A 13,365-nucleotide genomic window follows, 5' to 3' on the forward strand; every position below is an offset into this window, starting at 1 on the left:
CTGGGCAAGAATCTATAATTGGTGCCCCAAAATACACAGGATAAGCTTGGGACTCGGAGATCATTTCATGATCACAACTGATGACTGCAGGTTACTGTTATCACAAATGTCATTCTGTTACTACTCATTTCTAACTTCTGGTACTCATGTTGTCCATTTCCTGAAAGGTGAACCAGCTTCTCCTGAAGGTTGAGTATCCCAGAAGAGTTGGTTGGCTTGATTTTCAACTTTTTAGAAGTTTTAACACTTTATCACATTTGTTTGATTTCAGAAAACTTGACCCTATTTTTCTCTCTCCATAAAGTGTTCTATGCTATCAATATGTGTGAAAATCTACGAATATTTTAAAATGAAAATGAATTAAAATTTGGGAATTTTAAGATACCCCTCATGATGACTGAAGATACTGTGGGAAAAAAATAGGATTCAGTTTCAGTGAAGGATTCTATTCTTGTATATATTCAATCTTCTCCCTCTCCCTCAACCCCCTTTTGGTCTCAGTTTCAGTTTCCTCATCTCTAAAATAAGAGGGTTAGAGTAGATGATCTCTGAGATCTCTTTTGGCTCTAAATCTATGTTCTAAGTTCCCAGGCAATGGAATACAGTAGATATAATAGAAAGCAACCAGATTTGAAGTCAGGAAGCGCTGATATCAAGTTCTGATTCTGACACATCCTAACTACAAAATCATGAACTGGCTTATCACTCTGGTTCTTGGAGCCCAGAAGAACTTTCAACTACCATAAATTATAAATGAATTACAAATGCATGTGAAAAGAGTGGGATTACCTCCATAGATGAGATTCTAAGACTGGACCTTAGGCCCTACATCTCCCTCCACTGTTCATAGTATAGGACCATGAAAAGAATAATCACGTGAAAATTGCCAAAACACATTGGCCATTAATTTTCATATATGTTAGTGCTAAATGTGACCATCTTGGTAAAAAATTTGAGAAATATATTGGTAAGTGATCAACGATAAAGTGAATTTCTAGGCACTAGCCACATGATGTCAGGCATGTAAAGCCTGTTCAGTTTGTTTAGACTTTTTAAAAAAGGCTTATATTTCTTGATTTTATGTTGATGTATTTAGGTTCAAGTCTCTGATGAATTTTGTTTGGTGCATTGAGATTACATATTTTATATCCATAAACGCAGAGAGCTTATTTTTTAATAACCAAGCTTTCTAAATCAACACACAGCATATACAGTTGGGAAAAAGGATTTTGGATATATATTTTATTTGACAGTGTTTTAGAATATCATACAGTAAACAAGATTTCTGTAAAAGTTAATTTATCCATAGTGGTGCGTTTCATAAAAATAGTTGCTCACTTACAGCCTTTCTGTGACTATTAATACATGGAATTATATTTATAGAGATACAGCTGTACAGGGTAAATTCACAGCTAACACTACACAGAAATATTATTTGGAATGGGGTTTAGATGATGTGCTGTCTTCACAGGTTATCGATTACAGCCGCATAAAGCAATTGCTGCACAAGTAGTAGCTGTGAACTGTGCAAATTAGAGTTTATGCAAGCGTAATCTCAGGTTGTTTTTCATTTCTTTTAACACATGGAAAATAAAGGTCAGAGGATACAGTACTGGGACGTGCAGCTACACTACAGAAGCATTGTCCAAAACCAGATTCAATAAATTAATGGCAAACTATATTGGATTTCTAGTCCAGGGGAGAAAGACTAATTGAAATTAAACCAAAATTGTATAAACCACTACATGTGTTTGTGCTTTTGTTTATGATGAATGGAGTTTCTTTGTCTTTTTTTTCTTTTTGAAAATTGGTTTGAAAGCTGCAAAATCCTTCATTTGAGACTTTCAACCACCATCTCTTTCCATCAAATAACTCAATCCCATCTTAGATGAAAATTAAACTATAGTAGGGTGAGATAATGCAGCGCCTGAGACAGAGGAAGGGAGAAAAGGAGAGCAAGAAATAGAGAAAAGCAGGGAGAAAGAATGAGGGATGGAAAAGGAAAAAAAAAAAAGAACGGCAAAGGAGAGAAAAAAGAAGAAGAGAGAGAGAAGCAAAGACAGACACACAGGGAGAAACATATAGTGAGAGATAGTGACAGACACACACACACACACACAAAGGGACACATGCCAAAGAATCACTCAAGTGAGGCCATTTTCTTTTGACTCAGGTTGATGAAATCAATCTCCCTACATTACTTCTTTGATTTCAGATTTGTAGATGGCAAGGAAGGGTGGCTTATTTGCATCTGAATTTCTAAAAAGCGTGGCATTAGTGGAAAGGATCCTATTGAAGTAACTTACAATACATTGAAGCCTCTTTTGAACAGAGCACATTAAAGAGAAAGGGCTTTTTTGATGCTTTTAGAAGCCTCCATGTTGACTTCTCACACATGTATTCACAAAGTGATTATCCATGGCAAATTTATCAGTGGTTACATTTTTTTAATTACAAAAAAAAAAAAAATCAAGGCAAAAAATGGTGTCTTAAGAATCTTGCTAGGGAATCAATCTTCCATGAAGACTGATGCAAAGGTCTTAGACATGCATGAAAAAAGTTTAGACTTGACTAAGAGTCTGAGACAAAAGTAGATCCAAGAGAAACAAAAGAAGAAGAAAAAGAAAGCTTAGAGGCAGAAAGAAATGACAAAATGTCTTTGAGTGAAAACAAATTGGTCAAAATGATGGCTTTTTATACTTGGAAGGCATTAAAACCCCAATAATATAAGCTGGACAATTTCACAGACATCTGCTCTTTGAAAGTAAATGAGAAGAAATAGAAAGATGGCCCAATAGAAAGAAAGAAGGTAATACTAAAAAAGAGTGAACTATAGCACCGCTAGTAAGAAAGGTAACTGTCTTTGCTACTAAGAGAGGATAGGAAAGCCTTTTTGTGTAAGGAAACTGCAGCTTCTCCACTCTTGATAATCATTAGATTCTGTCCTGTGGGTGTAAAATTTACACTTCAGACAACAATCAGTTCTAATCTGTGAGCTAAATCACCAAATTCTAACTTGTGGCAAATTGTTTTCCAGGACATAATTTTCTGAAACCTGACTTGGTTCCCCTTCAGTTCCTCTTCCCCTAAATGTACAGAAATAGGATTTGTTCACAAAATGGCAGTAAAAATGGCATCACACCAATTAATTTACTCAATTTCCTAAGTCATCCTGAAGCCCACAGTGAATGAGGCTGCTAGTACCAGGTATGGACTATCCCAAAGTGTGTACCATGGAAATATGTCATGGGTGCACAGTTCTGAATGTTTCAAAGAAACCCTTTAACCCCTGTTTAGATGCATTGAGAATAATTTATTTACAACACTTTAGCTCAGTTAAAAGATATAATCTTTTTCTCAGTTTCAGCTTGCTCCGTGCAGTTTGATTTTTAAGGCGATATTCCAGTTTATGATTGCTTGTCCAGTTTCTTGATATAAAGTTTGCAATGACACCCAAATCCTTCATGCAGCGGGGGAAAAATACTAAAGCTACACTGCACTGCCTTTCTCCAATTGTACTTTAGGATATTTTGGTTCTTCCATAGCTGCCCAAGTCCCTAAAATGGAATGGGGGACTGGAGGATCAGTTTGTAATCTCTGCATTGACTATAGACTGCTCAAATTTATTGGATGCTCTGCATATCCTCATGGAATATGGTTCTGCGTTGATGCTTCCAGGCCTTGACGTCTCATGGATATATGTGTGACAGTGAAAATAAATTAAAACATTGTGAGACAGAACCTAAGAAGAATGTTCTGTGTTAATGTGAAATGGAGGGCAACAGCTGCATCGCTTATCTGCTCATGGCTGAAGCGTCAGATTTCAGTACACTAGGCAACTTGTCAGAACCAGGGATTTTCCAAGGTCCTGGTGAGACAGTCGCCTTCCGAGTTGCGGTGGTGGCGTTGCGAACACTACTAGAATGGAAGTGTCCCTTCCTTGGGAACTCGCTATGTTTCCCGTCAGGCTCCCGCCGGCTGTGGTCCATGTCACTTGAGTACGGGCTGCAGCTATTGCTACCGTATGCCTTTGTAGCACCGAGTGATTCGAGCTGGCTGTGATCAGGAGCTGCTGCGGCCTTCTTTTCTGCTGGACCCAAAGCTCTGAGATCCTCATTCCTCCCGAGAGATCCACCTCTGTTTGAATCAGCGGCCTTGGACCTCCCACGTTGCTCATCATTGGTACCAGCGTACATCATCTCCCCTGCTCCCACTTCCGCGACAGTGAGCTGTCCAATCGCTTTACTCTCCGAGGGGGGCCTGCCACCCTCGGTTTTCTTGGATTTGCACTCAGACGATCCTTTGTTTGATGTCTCCTCATGCTTTGACCTATCAACCTTCTTAGGACTAGCTGATCTTTCCCTTTGTTCCCCTAATCTTTTCTTCTTCTGGCCGTTAGCTGAAAGCTCCTTTGGTTTTCTAACGTCATGTTCCCTTTTGATATCCCATGTTGGGTCTGGGCTTATCTGGTGGGAAGGGTCAGAGGGTGGGGCTAGATGCGATGAAGATAATGGTGAGATTATGTCTTCAAGGGAAGTCACTACTTCCGGCAGACCTGTGGAGGCGGCAGAGGGAGAACCCCAGGAGTTTGGTTCGTCTGTGGTGATAACAAAAAAGAAAAACTGGATGAGAAACCGCACCAAAGGACAAACATTTTCCCGCATTAAAGCATTACGCTCCTATGCTGTCAGTAATCAGCATGCAGAGAAACTTCTACGCTATATATAGGAACAGGTTCAGAGAAAAGCAACCTCACGGTGTCTTCTCCTTGAAGTCCCCCGCAGCTATATCCCTATCCCTACCCCGACCCCATCCCTCCACCTCGCTTCTTTGCCAAAAGGGCGACAGTATTGGTCTCAGAGTATTCTCTCCACAGTGTTCCTGAATGGAGCTGGGAGTTCTGTATTGCCCCGGGCTTACTCTGATCCTCTCATCAAATTCTCTAGTTTTTGTGCAGCCTCAAATCTGACAATTTATTGGTAAAATCTTTCTACTTTCATGCATTTCTTACATGCACATTGGACTAAGCAGTATCAATGTCCTCTTAAAAAAAAGAGCAAAAATCATATTCTAATATATAGTATTACCCAAAAACAATCCTTTAGTTATCTTTATTTCAACCCACATTGTAAGTGAGAGATTGAGTTTTTATAATTGACATAATTCTGCATTGCCATTGAGCAATTAACCATCTCTCTTAAAAACCCATCACACATTATGGAAATCCTTGTTGTGTTGTCATTAAGCAATTAACCATCTTTCTTAAAAGTTGGTCTTATGTCAAGGAAATCCTTGGATCTACCATTCTGAGACAAGTAATTTTAGCTGTGGAACCTAGCTCTATATTTTAACCTCAGGGTCCTGTTATGGTACTTCTGGTACTGGAGTAGAAGAAGAGAAAAAGGATGGAGGTGGGGCAGCTAGTTAGTTCATTGAATAGAGTGCCAGCCTTGAAGTCAGTAGGACCTGAGTTCAAATCTGGTCTCAGACACTTAACACCTCCTAGCTGTGCAAATCACTTAACCCCAATTGCCTCAGTAAAAAAAAGAAAAAAGATAAGAAAAAGGATAGAGCTGTTGGGGTGGGAAGCTCCTAGTGAACTATTTGAAATCCATAATTCTTCTCCAAATTACAAGTATGGGAAATTATCTCCTTTCAAATGAAGTTTTGGGGAATTCCCTCAAGTGTTTCTCTCTTACATTTTCTCTCAGTCACCATTTAAACAAGAGGGTCATGTAAGAAAAATATCCTAGTTGTTAGTTTACTTGCTCTCTCTCATGTTGTGCTCCTGTTGATCTTCTGACCACTTTTATTATTATCATATATACATTTTGAATTCCTTGAGCCCAAGACTTCCTATGGGTAGGTTGGGCCCTTGGGAAAGCTATACCTGCTAGCCCATTTAGAAGTATTGTGTAGTTTAGTATAAGAAATCTAGAAAAGTAATTTGCCATTTTGACTTTTTTATGAACCAGGGTAGCCTTGGTTATTTCAAGGACTATCAACCAAATTTATTTTAATTCACTTAAACGAAATAGGACTCTTGACATGGATAAGATGGTCCAGAGTCAAAATTAGAATGAAAGAAGTTTAGTGCAACAGCTCTCAAAAGATTGGAAACAGTTGATTGTGGCTTTCAAAAGGGCCCAACCTACACTGGCAGCATCTGGTTTGACTATTGTAATCATTCAAATTTTTATAGACTCTCTGTCTCTTATAACATCACAAATTGCATATTAAATTAGTTATCTTCAAAATATATTGGAGATATTGGGAGGAGTAGTAATTATTCGTTTCATTTACAGATAGAAGAATTAAAACACAGAGAAATTAAATGATTTGATCAGAATTAGAGTGATTCATCCAGGAATAAAATCTGTTTTTCTTCATTCTTTTTACTTGCCAACAAAAATGCCCTATATCGTACCTTATATCAGCCTTGCAGATAGGTTCAAAATATGTGGGATGTGAGGGCTCAGTAGGAGACTCTTGGCAAACAGAATGAGATTGGATGATTCTACAGATATATTTATCCATATAAAACCTATCGGCCCTTATTCCTTCCAGTTTTGTTTAATCAAATGACAAGAGGACACAAATCTTTATCAAGTAGTAAAAGCAGGCCTAATCATTCTTCAAACTCAAATTTTCTTAAAAACCTTTCCAAGCAATAATAGGGTGAACAAAGTTTTATTTCTTTTTCCTTAAAGTTCAAGTGTATTTTGGGTCATAATAACTGCTCAATATACACTTAAAAAACAAAACAAAACACCTTACTATTATGGTAACATCTCCATTAACAGAAGTTATATTTTTGACAGAAACTTCATAAACAGAAGAAAAAAGGATATATAGGAGAACATTATAGAATGTCAAATGAGGGAGGGAAAGGTTATGGAAAGAAAGAAAACCATTAAATGGTCTAAGGTATCATATATGCCTGAAGAGATAAAATATTATCCTGAAAGCCTTGGGACAAAGGGAGAAGAGGACAGAACCTGGGAAACAAGCTGGGAAGAAGGTAGAAATGGAACACAACTTGTTTTTGACAAAAGATGGAACCTAGGAAGTAGGATACTAGACAATTGGAGAAAGAGGAACTGTTGGCAATTTGTATGGAAGCAAATAATCTATCAAATATGTAAGAGAACTGCTTAACTTCAGAGATTCGAACAAAGTCTTACCTTAGCAATAAAAGGCTTAGAAATCAAAGACCATGTTGGGACCACAAATGAGTGGGTAGGAATTTCAGTTTAAGTACAACAAAAGGAATAACCCCATTACCAGATGTTTCCATGTTTGTCAGGGGTAAGGAACACAAGACAATTGATTCCCTGAAGAAAAGGAGGGGATAAATCCTCTAGAAGTAAAGAGATCTGGGAATAAGAGACAAGCTTCAGAGACTTCCCTGCTTTGATTATGAAGAAAATTAGAACCTACATGGAGAAACATTTTTTGTTCTGCCTCACTGCCTGTTGGTGTGAGGAATTTTTTAAAAACCAAGATGAATTGGCATAATGAAGTCTTGTTTTTAAGGGAGTTCTTTCTGAAGTTTCTCTAACTCATTCACTTTCCATATGGATGAAGGTGAACTAAATGATGTATCTAAACACCTTACTGAGGATGAAGATGAGATGTGAGCCTCTGGTTCATCTCTTAAGTTTTCAACATTTAGCTCTTATTTGTTTCAATTTCCAATACAAAAAGGGATCACAATTACACAACAAGCATACACATAAACATATTCAATAAACTATTCTTCAATTTTTAACTGGCTCAGAAGGAGTGAAAAAATCCATTAAATCATCATAGATGTCCATGATGGCATAAAATCACAGAATTTAGGAGTGGAGAGGGATTTTGGAGATCAGGTAGTCCAATCCATCTCTGTTAAGGAATCCCTATTATAATATCCACTTGCAGTCATCAAACCTGTGTTTGGAACCTTCATTATCTGTTATAGTAATCTACTTTGTTTTCGGACAGATCTCAAATCCAAATATCTCTTTTGTAATTACTATCCATCATTCCTAATTCTGCCTTCTGGGATCACACTCCCAGGGTAAGCATTCTCAACTCCCTCAATTGATCATTCTCAGGCATGTTCTAAAGTGCTCTCACTATCCTGCCTACCCTTGTTTTTTTAAATTTATACCCAGAACCTATCACTGTAATGCAGATACAGCCTAGCCAAGTCAGAGTTTAGTGGGACTATTATATCCCATGCTCTACATACTTGGGCCGTTTAATGTTATCAAGGATGGCATTAGTTTTTCTTTCTTTTTTTTTTTTTATCAGAGAGAGTAGGGAGACAACTCTCATAACAGAGCACATATTGATTTAATAAATAATATTTTAAATCATCATGGAAGCAAACTATATATCAACATGTCAAATACATTTCCTTTCACATGCCAGCGATAAAAGATGTAATTCAAATAAATTATATATTTAAGTTAAATTCATTTATAGGTAGCAAATGGGCAGTTAAGGTGCATAGTAGATAGAATACTGGACCTGGACTTAGAACCATTTATCTTTCTGAATTTAAATCTGGCATCAGACATTTCCTACTTGTATGACTCTTGTCAAGTCACTTAACCCTGTTTCCCTCAGTTTCTTCATCTGTCAGATGAGCTGGCAAAGGAAATAGCAAACCACTCCAGGATCTTTGCCAAGAAAACTACAAAAAGGATCCCAGAAAGTTGGACATGATTGAAAAATGACTAAACAACAAATAACTGGATAATAATACTGATTAATATTAACATTTATAATGTTAACAATAATTAATAAACCTAATTAGTATTCTTTTAATAGAATTCTTTAAATATTTTACTTCATTGAATGTCTATAATAACTGTCACATAGCTAATACAAGTGTTCTTATTCCCATTTTACATATGAAGGACACTGAGGCTCAGAAAATAAAGTAAAATAGTTCAAGGTCACACCACTAGGAAGTGGCAGAGATAGGAATCACACCCATTTGCCTCACTCTGAGTTCACCATCCTTTCTGTCTCTCCAGCTTCAGTAAATAAATGACTGTGCTCTTTATTTTTCTTGGGGGAAAACTGACAGGAAAAAGAAGAGTAGTTTAGGAAGAGTTGCTTTTCACCTGAGCTGAGACTTAAGGAATTATGATGATGAGAGTCATCTGGATGGAAAATCATTGTCCAGGATCCTACTTTATAATTTATCTACTTACTTCAGCCCTTGAAGTTATGGCAGAATGATAGCATCCTGCAATAATAATAATGGTCTAGTGAATACCTAGTGTGGCATTTCCTTTAATAACACTGGTTGGCAATACAGGCCTTAGAGAGGTGCTCAAAACTCTAAGAAGTTAATTAACTTGCCTAGAGATAGGACTCCAAGGTCCAACTCTGAGACCAGCTTTCTATCTATCCCTTTCACCACACTGTTTCATATGTGGGATGTAGAAAGCTAAGTACAACTTAGTCTTTGAGGTTCTCTTTAGCTTTAGGTCCATGATCTTGAGCTCTCCTCAAAGACTTTCCTGTTTAGTTGGAGAGAAAACAAGCCCTCAAGTTTAAGGCAGAATACACTTGAGTGACACAAAGACATGGGAAAGGGCTGTTGGGAAAGAGTAACATATGGTGCTCTATGGTATGGGAGATGTGTATTTTGTGCCCACTTCCCTATCCCACCATGCTTTGGAGAAAGCCTATGTAGGCTTTCTTTGTTGACTTGGAACTTCAGAATAAATACTATGACATACCAAGAAGTTATATTTTTGGTTTTTGGATCCTTGAGGATGCAGAGAAGGCATTATTATATTATATTATACATGATTATATATGATTTTTAAAAGCATTTGATTAAGGAGAGCAAAATGTTGCCTTAAAGCTAGTATTCTTAATCTGAGTTCAGTGAACATGTTTTTTTTTTATTATAAATATTTCAGTATGATTTGTTTCTTTTATAAATCTATTTTATTTCATGCATTTAAAAACACTGTTCTACTGCCAAAAAGAATTCATGACAAATGAAAGGTTGGGAAATCCTATCCTCTCATCTCTTCTCCATAAATTGTCAGCCATACAAATTAAAGTTGTACAAAATTCCTTTAAGAAGCACAACAATGACTCTCTTATAAGATGAAGCATAAAACAAGAAGTAGGCATGCTAAATGTGTTTGACACCATTATGAAGGATTTCTAGGGTAGAATACAAATGAAAGAGGATTACCCTAGACATGGTAAGATCTTACAGATACTGATTTGATCAAGTTCTACAATGTTTAGGAGCCTACTAGAAAAGATCCATAATTATTCCAAAGATTTTGGCCTAACTATCCACATAGGGAAAACTAAGGGGAGAAGGAATAACTAATATTCAGACCAGTAGTTTTCAAATTTTTTAACTCTTAAACAGTGAGGATTTCCTCAGTTCTTTATAGCAGGTTATAATTATTAATATTTGTCATAATAGCCATTGAATTGTTTTTTTATTGTTATGAAAATAATTTTGACCCCGCAAACCCCCTAAAATGATCTCTGGAACAAAAAAGGTCTTTTGGCCATATTTTGAGGGCCAGATTGTGATGTGCAGTTGTATGAGCAATTCATAAAGTTAGTCTATCAGTGCAGGGATTATGGACAGATAATATAGCTGGATTTGAATAAGTTCAGAGTTGAACTGGAGCAAGAGAGTAGTCTAATGCACCTTTGGTCAATTGTGTTTTAAATGAGCCCAAGTATTCCCCTGAAACAAATGTCCATTTCTTTTAACACTGATATTCTTATGAGGATAGAATCTAGCTATAAATCTTTGAAATATTAGTATCTGAAGAAATGAAATTGTGGTTTATTCAAAGGATGATGGGGAGTTATATAGGAGGCATTTAGAGGTGGTAATATAATTGTATAGGAGAAGCAGTATAACAGATGAGTAAATGGAAAAAAAGAGGTGGGATGATCATATGTGAGGAAGGATGAATGAACAACTTGAATATTTTACTGGAAACATATTATATCAAGAGAACTAGAAAGAGAAATTCTTAATCTGGGATCCATGAATTTTAAAAATAATATTTCAATATATGTTTTGCTTTGTTATCCTATATATATGTATATATATATATTTTGTATTTAAAAACATGATTCTAAGTTTCACCAGACTATCAAAGAGGTACATGATACGAAAAGATGAAGAACCTCTAATATTGAGGAAGACTTCTAGCAGGCTGTGTGAGACAGGTAGATAGGATTTATAGTAGAGACAGGTAGAGACAGGATTTATAAGAAAATGTAAGAATCATCTAGTATGAGAGAGAAAGTAGATGGCAGATCACAGATTAAGAAAGTAGGGAGGCGTCCAGCAAAGTGCTTAGTAAGAGAGAGCCTAAAATAAAGTAAAAACACTAGGAAGCAAAATCTACCTGGGTTTAAGCAAAGAATAAGTTCTGAGTAGGGTAGACAGATTTCAGAGTAGATTAAAAAAATATGACAATCAATTTTTGGTAAGGAGGGGACAGTGAGGAATGCTGACCCAGTGTTCATTTCAGGGACAAATAATTAATTTTTTTCCCAAGAAGCTATTTGCTTATTAACTTAATGATGATGATGATGATGATGATAGCTAACATACAGTACTTACTATGTGCCAGTGTTCTTTATAAGCACCATCCTTTCCAATTCCTTTGTGTTCGCTAATTAGAAAAAAAAAACCCAGTGTTTATAAGGTTAAAAATCTCAGGTGGCCATATGGACTGGAGCTGTATCTGGCCCATATCTGGCACATGTTGCCTGGATATGTCTTAGCCATAGCTTCCCAGGATCACATTTAGGAGTAAATAGGACTTTCTAGGTGCCAATTCTGGTGCCAATATTCTTCTCTTTTCAGTTGAAGAAATTGAAGTCTACAACAGAGAAGTCCTTTGTTGAAAGTCAGAGTTAATGGCAGATCTAAGACTAAAACCCAGATCTCTTGGCTCATTGCTGAATGTTTTCTGCTCTGTTTCTCATATAATGCCTCAGTTTCCTCAGTTAGCAAATTAGAGGTTTGGACACTAGATGATCTCTAAGGTCCTTTCCCACTCTAAAGAATGAGTAATAAACTCTTTATTGTGTTCCCTTTGGACGTATTGAATTTATTTGAGATGAAAAAAGGTTTTATTCACATTCAATTCACAAGTGAATTGAAATAGTGCCTTTAAAAAAACTTAGATCCTGGTGGGGGGGGTCAATATTAATGTCAGGGAAATCCTTACTACTGAAATAGAAGGCCAACTAAATAGGGAGAAGATTGAAATAACATGAGATATTGAAAACTATTTCTACCATAAGTCAGCATGCTACAGGAAAATATCAAAATGATCAGGGTGGCTCAAAGGAGAATGATAGAAAATAATTTGCTGTTCTAAAAGAAAACTTGAAGAACCGTGTTCAAACCTGACAGGTTCATTTGGGCTTGTTCAACTGTTACTAAGATGATTGCTTTTTTGTAATAAATATAAACATGAAAAATGCATAGTTTTATCTGTTTGATCCAACAAATGAAAGATTTCATCCTTCTTTGCTATTTTTGGTGTGATGGTTACAGTGCAGAGGCATTGCTAATGGTCTTGAAATATTTATTTTTTTTTACCTTTCTATTACCTTGAAAATATAAACTAAGGACAATAATCATTATTTTTATTTTTATTAAGACAGTATTGGCTCATTAGGGTCTTATTTTCAAGCATTTTTTCTTTTACATAATTATAAGATCAGTCAACCTGCATGGAGTCAAAGCTATAGAAGTATTACATGGGTTGTAAACCTCAGGTTAATGAGAGGGTACCATTGTAAATTACTAATAAATGACTATACAAAATATTTTGCATCCATAGAATCTGTACAGTTATAAAGTGATCATGATTCATGATCTCATTTGGGCCTCACAATAATCTTGTAATATATATATATATATATATATATATATTCCCCACCTCCCCTATTTTACAGATGAGGAAACTGAAGCCCAGAGAGTGAGTTGATTGATTATATTCAAGTTGTCAAGGCTGGAATTTTGAATTCTGGTTTCCTAATTCTGTCAGGTTATTAAAAACCACACTCATAGGAATAAAAATTAAAAGTCTAAAGACCTATATGAACTAATGAAAGTTCTGATTTGTGTAATGTTTGAAAAGAAGGGCAATAAAATTTAATTATTTGTTGAGAGCTTGTGTGATATGATAGAGGGGGTATTTGAGAAACTATCTTATTTAAAAAATCTACCCTAGAAACCTGAAAAATCTATCATTAGATGTTCCATCCCTATGGAGTTAACCTAACGGGTTTAAGGTTTATAAAGAAGACTGTCCTGGATGCCACAAAGACCTAGATGCAAGTTCCATC

General features: G+C 36.2%; 1 protein-coding gene across 8 annotated transcripts in view; it reads right to left on the bottom strand.

Moving 5' to 3' along the window:
• Positions 1-1,214: 1,214 nt before the first annotated feature.
• MAGI2 (membrane associated guanylate kinase, WW and PDZ domain containing 2) overlaps positions 1,215-13,365 on the bottom strand; it is an 895,053-nt gene continuing 882,902 nt past the window's right edge. For 5 of the 8 annotated variants that reach the window (XM_052000674.1, XM_052000676.1, XM_052000675.1 and 2 more), the window contains one exon: positions 1,215-4,597. In XM_052000674.1, coding sequence (XP_051856634.1) covers positions 3,795-4,597 — 803 coding nt within the window. In that variant the 3' untranslated portion in view covers positions 1,215-3,794. The remainder of the gene's footprint in view (positions 4,598-13,365) is intronic. The other 3 variants (XM_052000680.1, XM_052000678.1, XM_052000679.1) reach the window with 2 other exon arrangements.

This window comes from Antechinus flavipes, chromosome 5, assembly GCF_016432865.1.
Source record: "Antechinus flavipes isolate AdamAnt ecotype Samford, QLD, Australia chromosome 5, AdamAnt_v2, whole genome shotgun sequence".
In the NCBI taxonomy this organism is placed as follows: domain Eukaryota; kingdom Metazoa; phylum Chordata; class Mammalia; order Dasyuromorphia; family Dasyuridae; genus Antechinus; species Antechinus flavipes.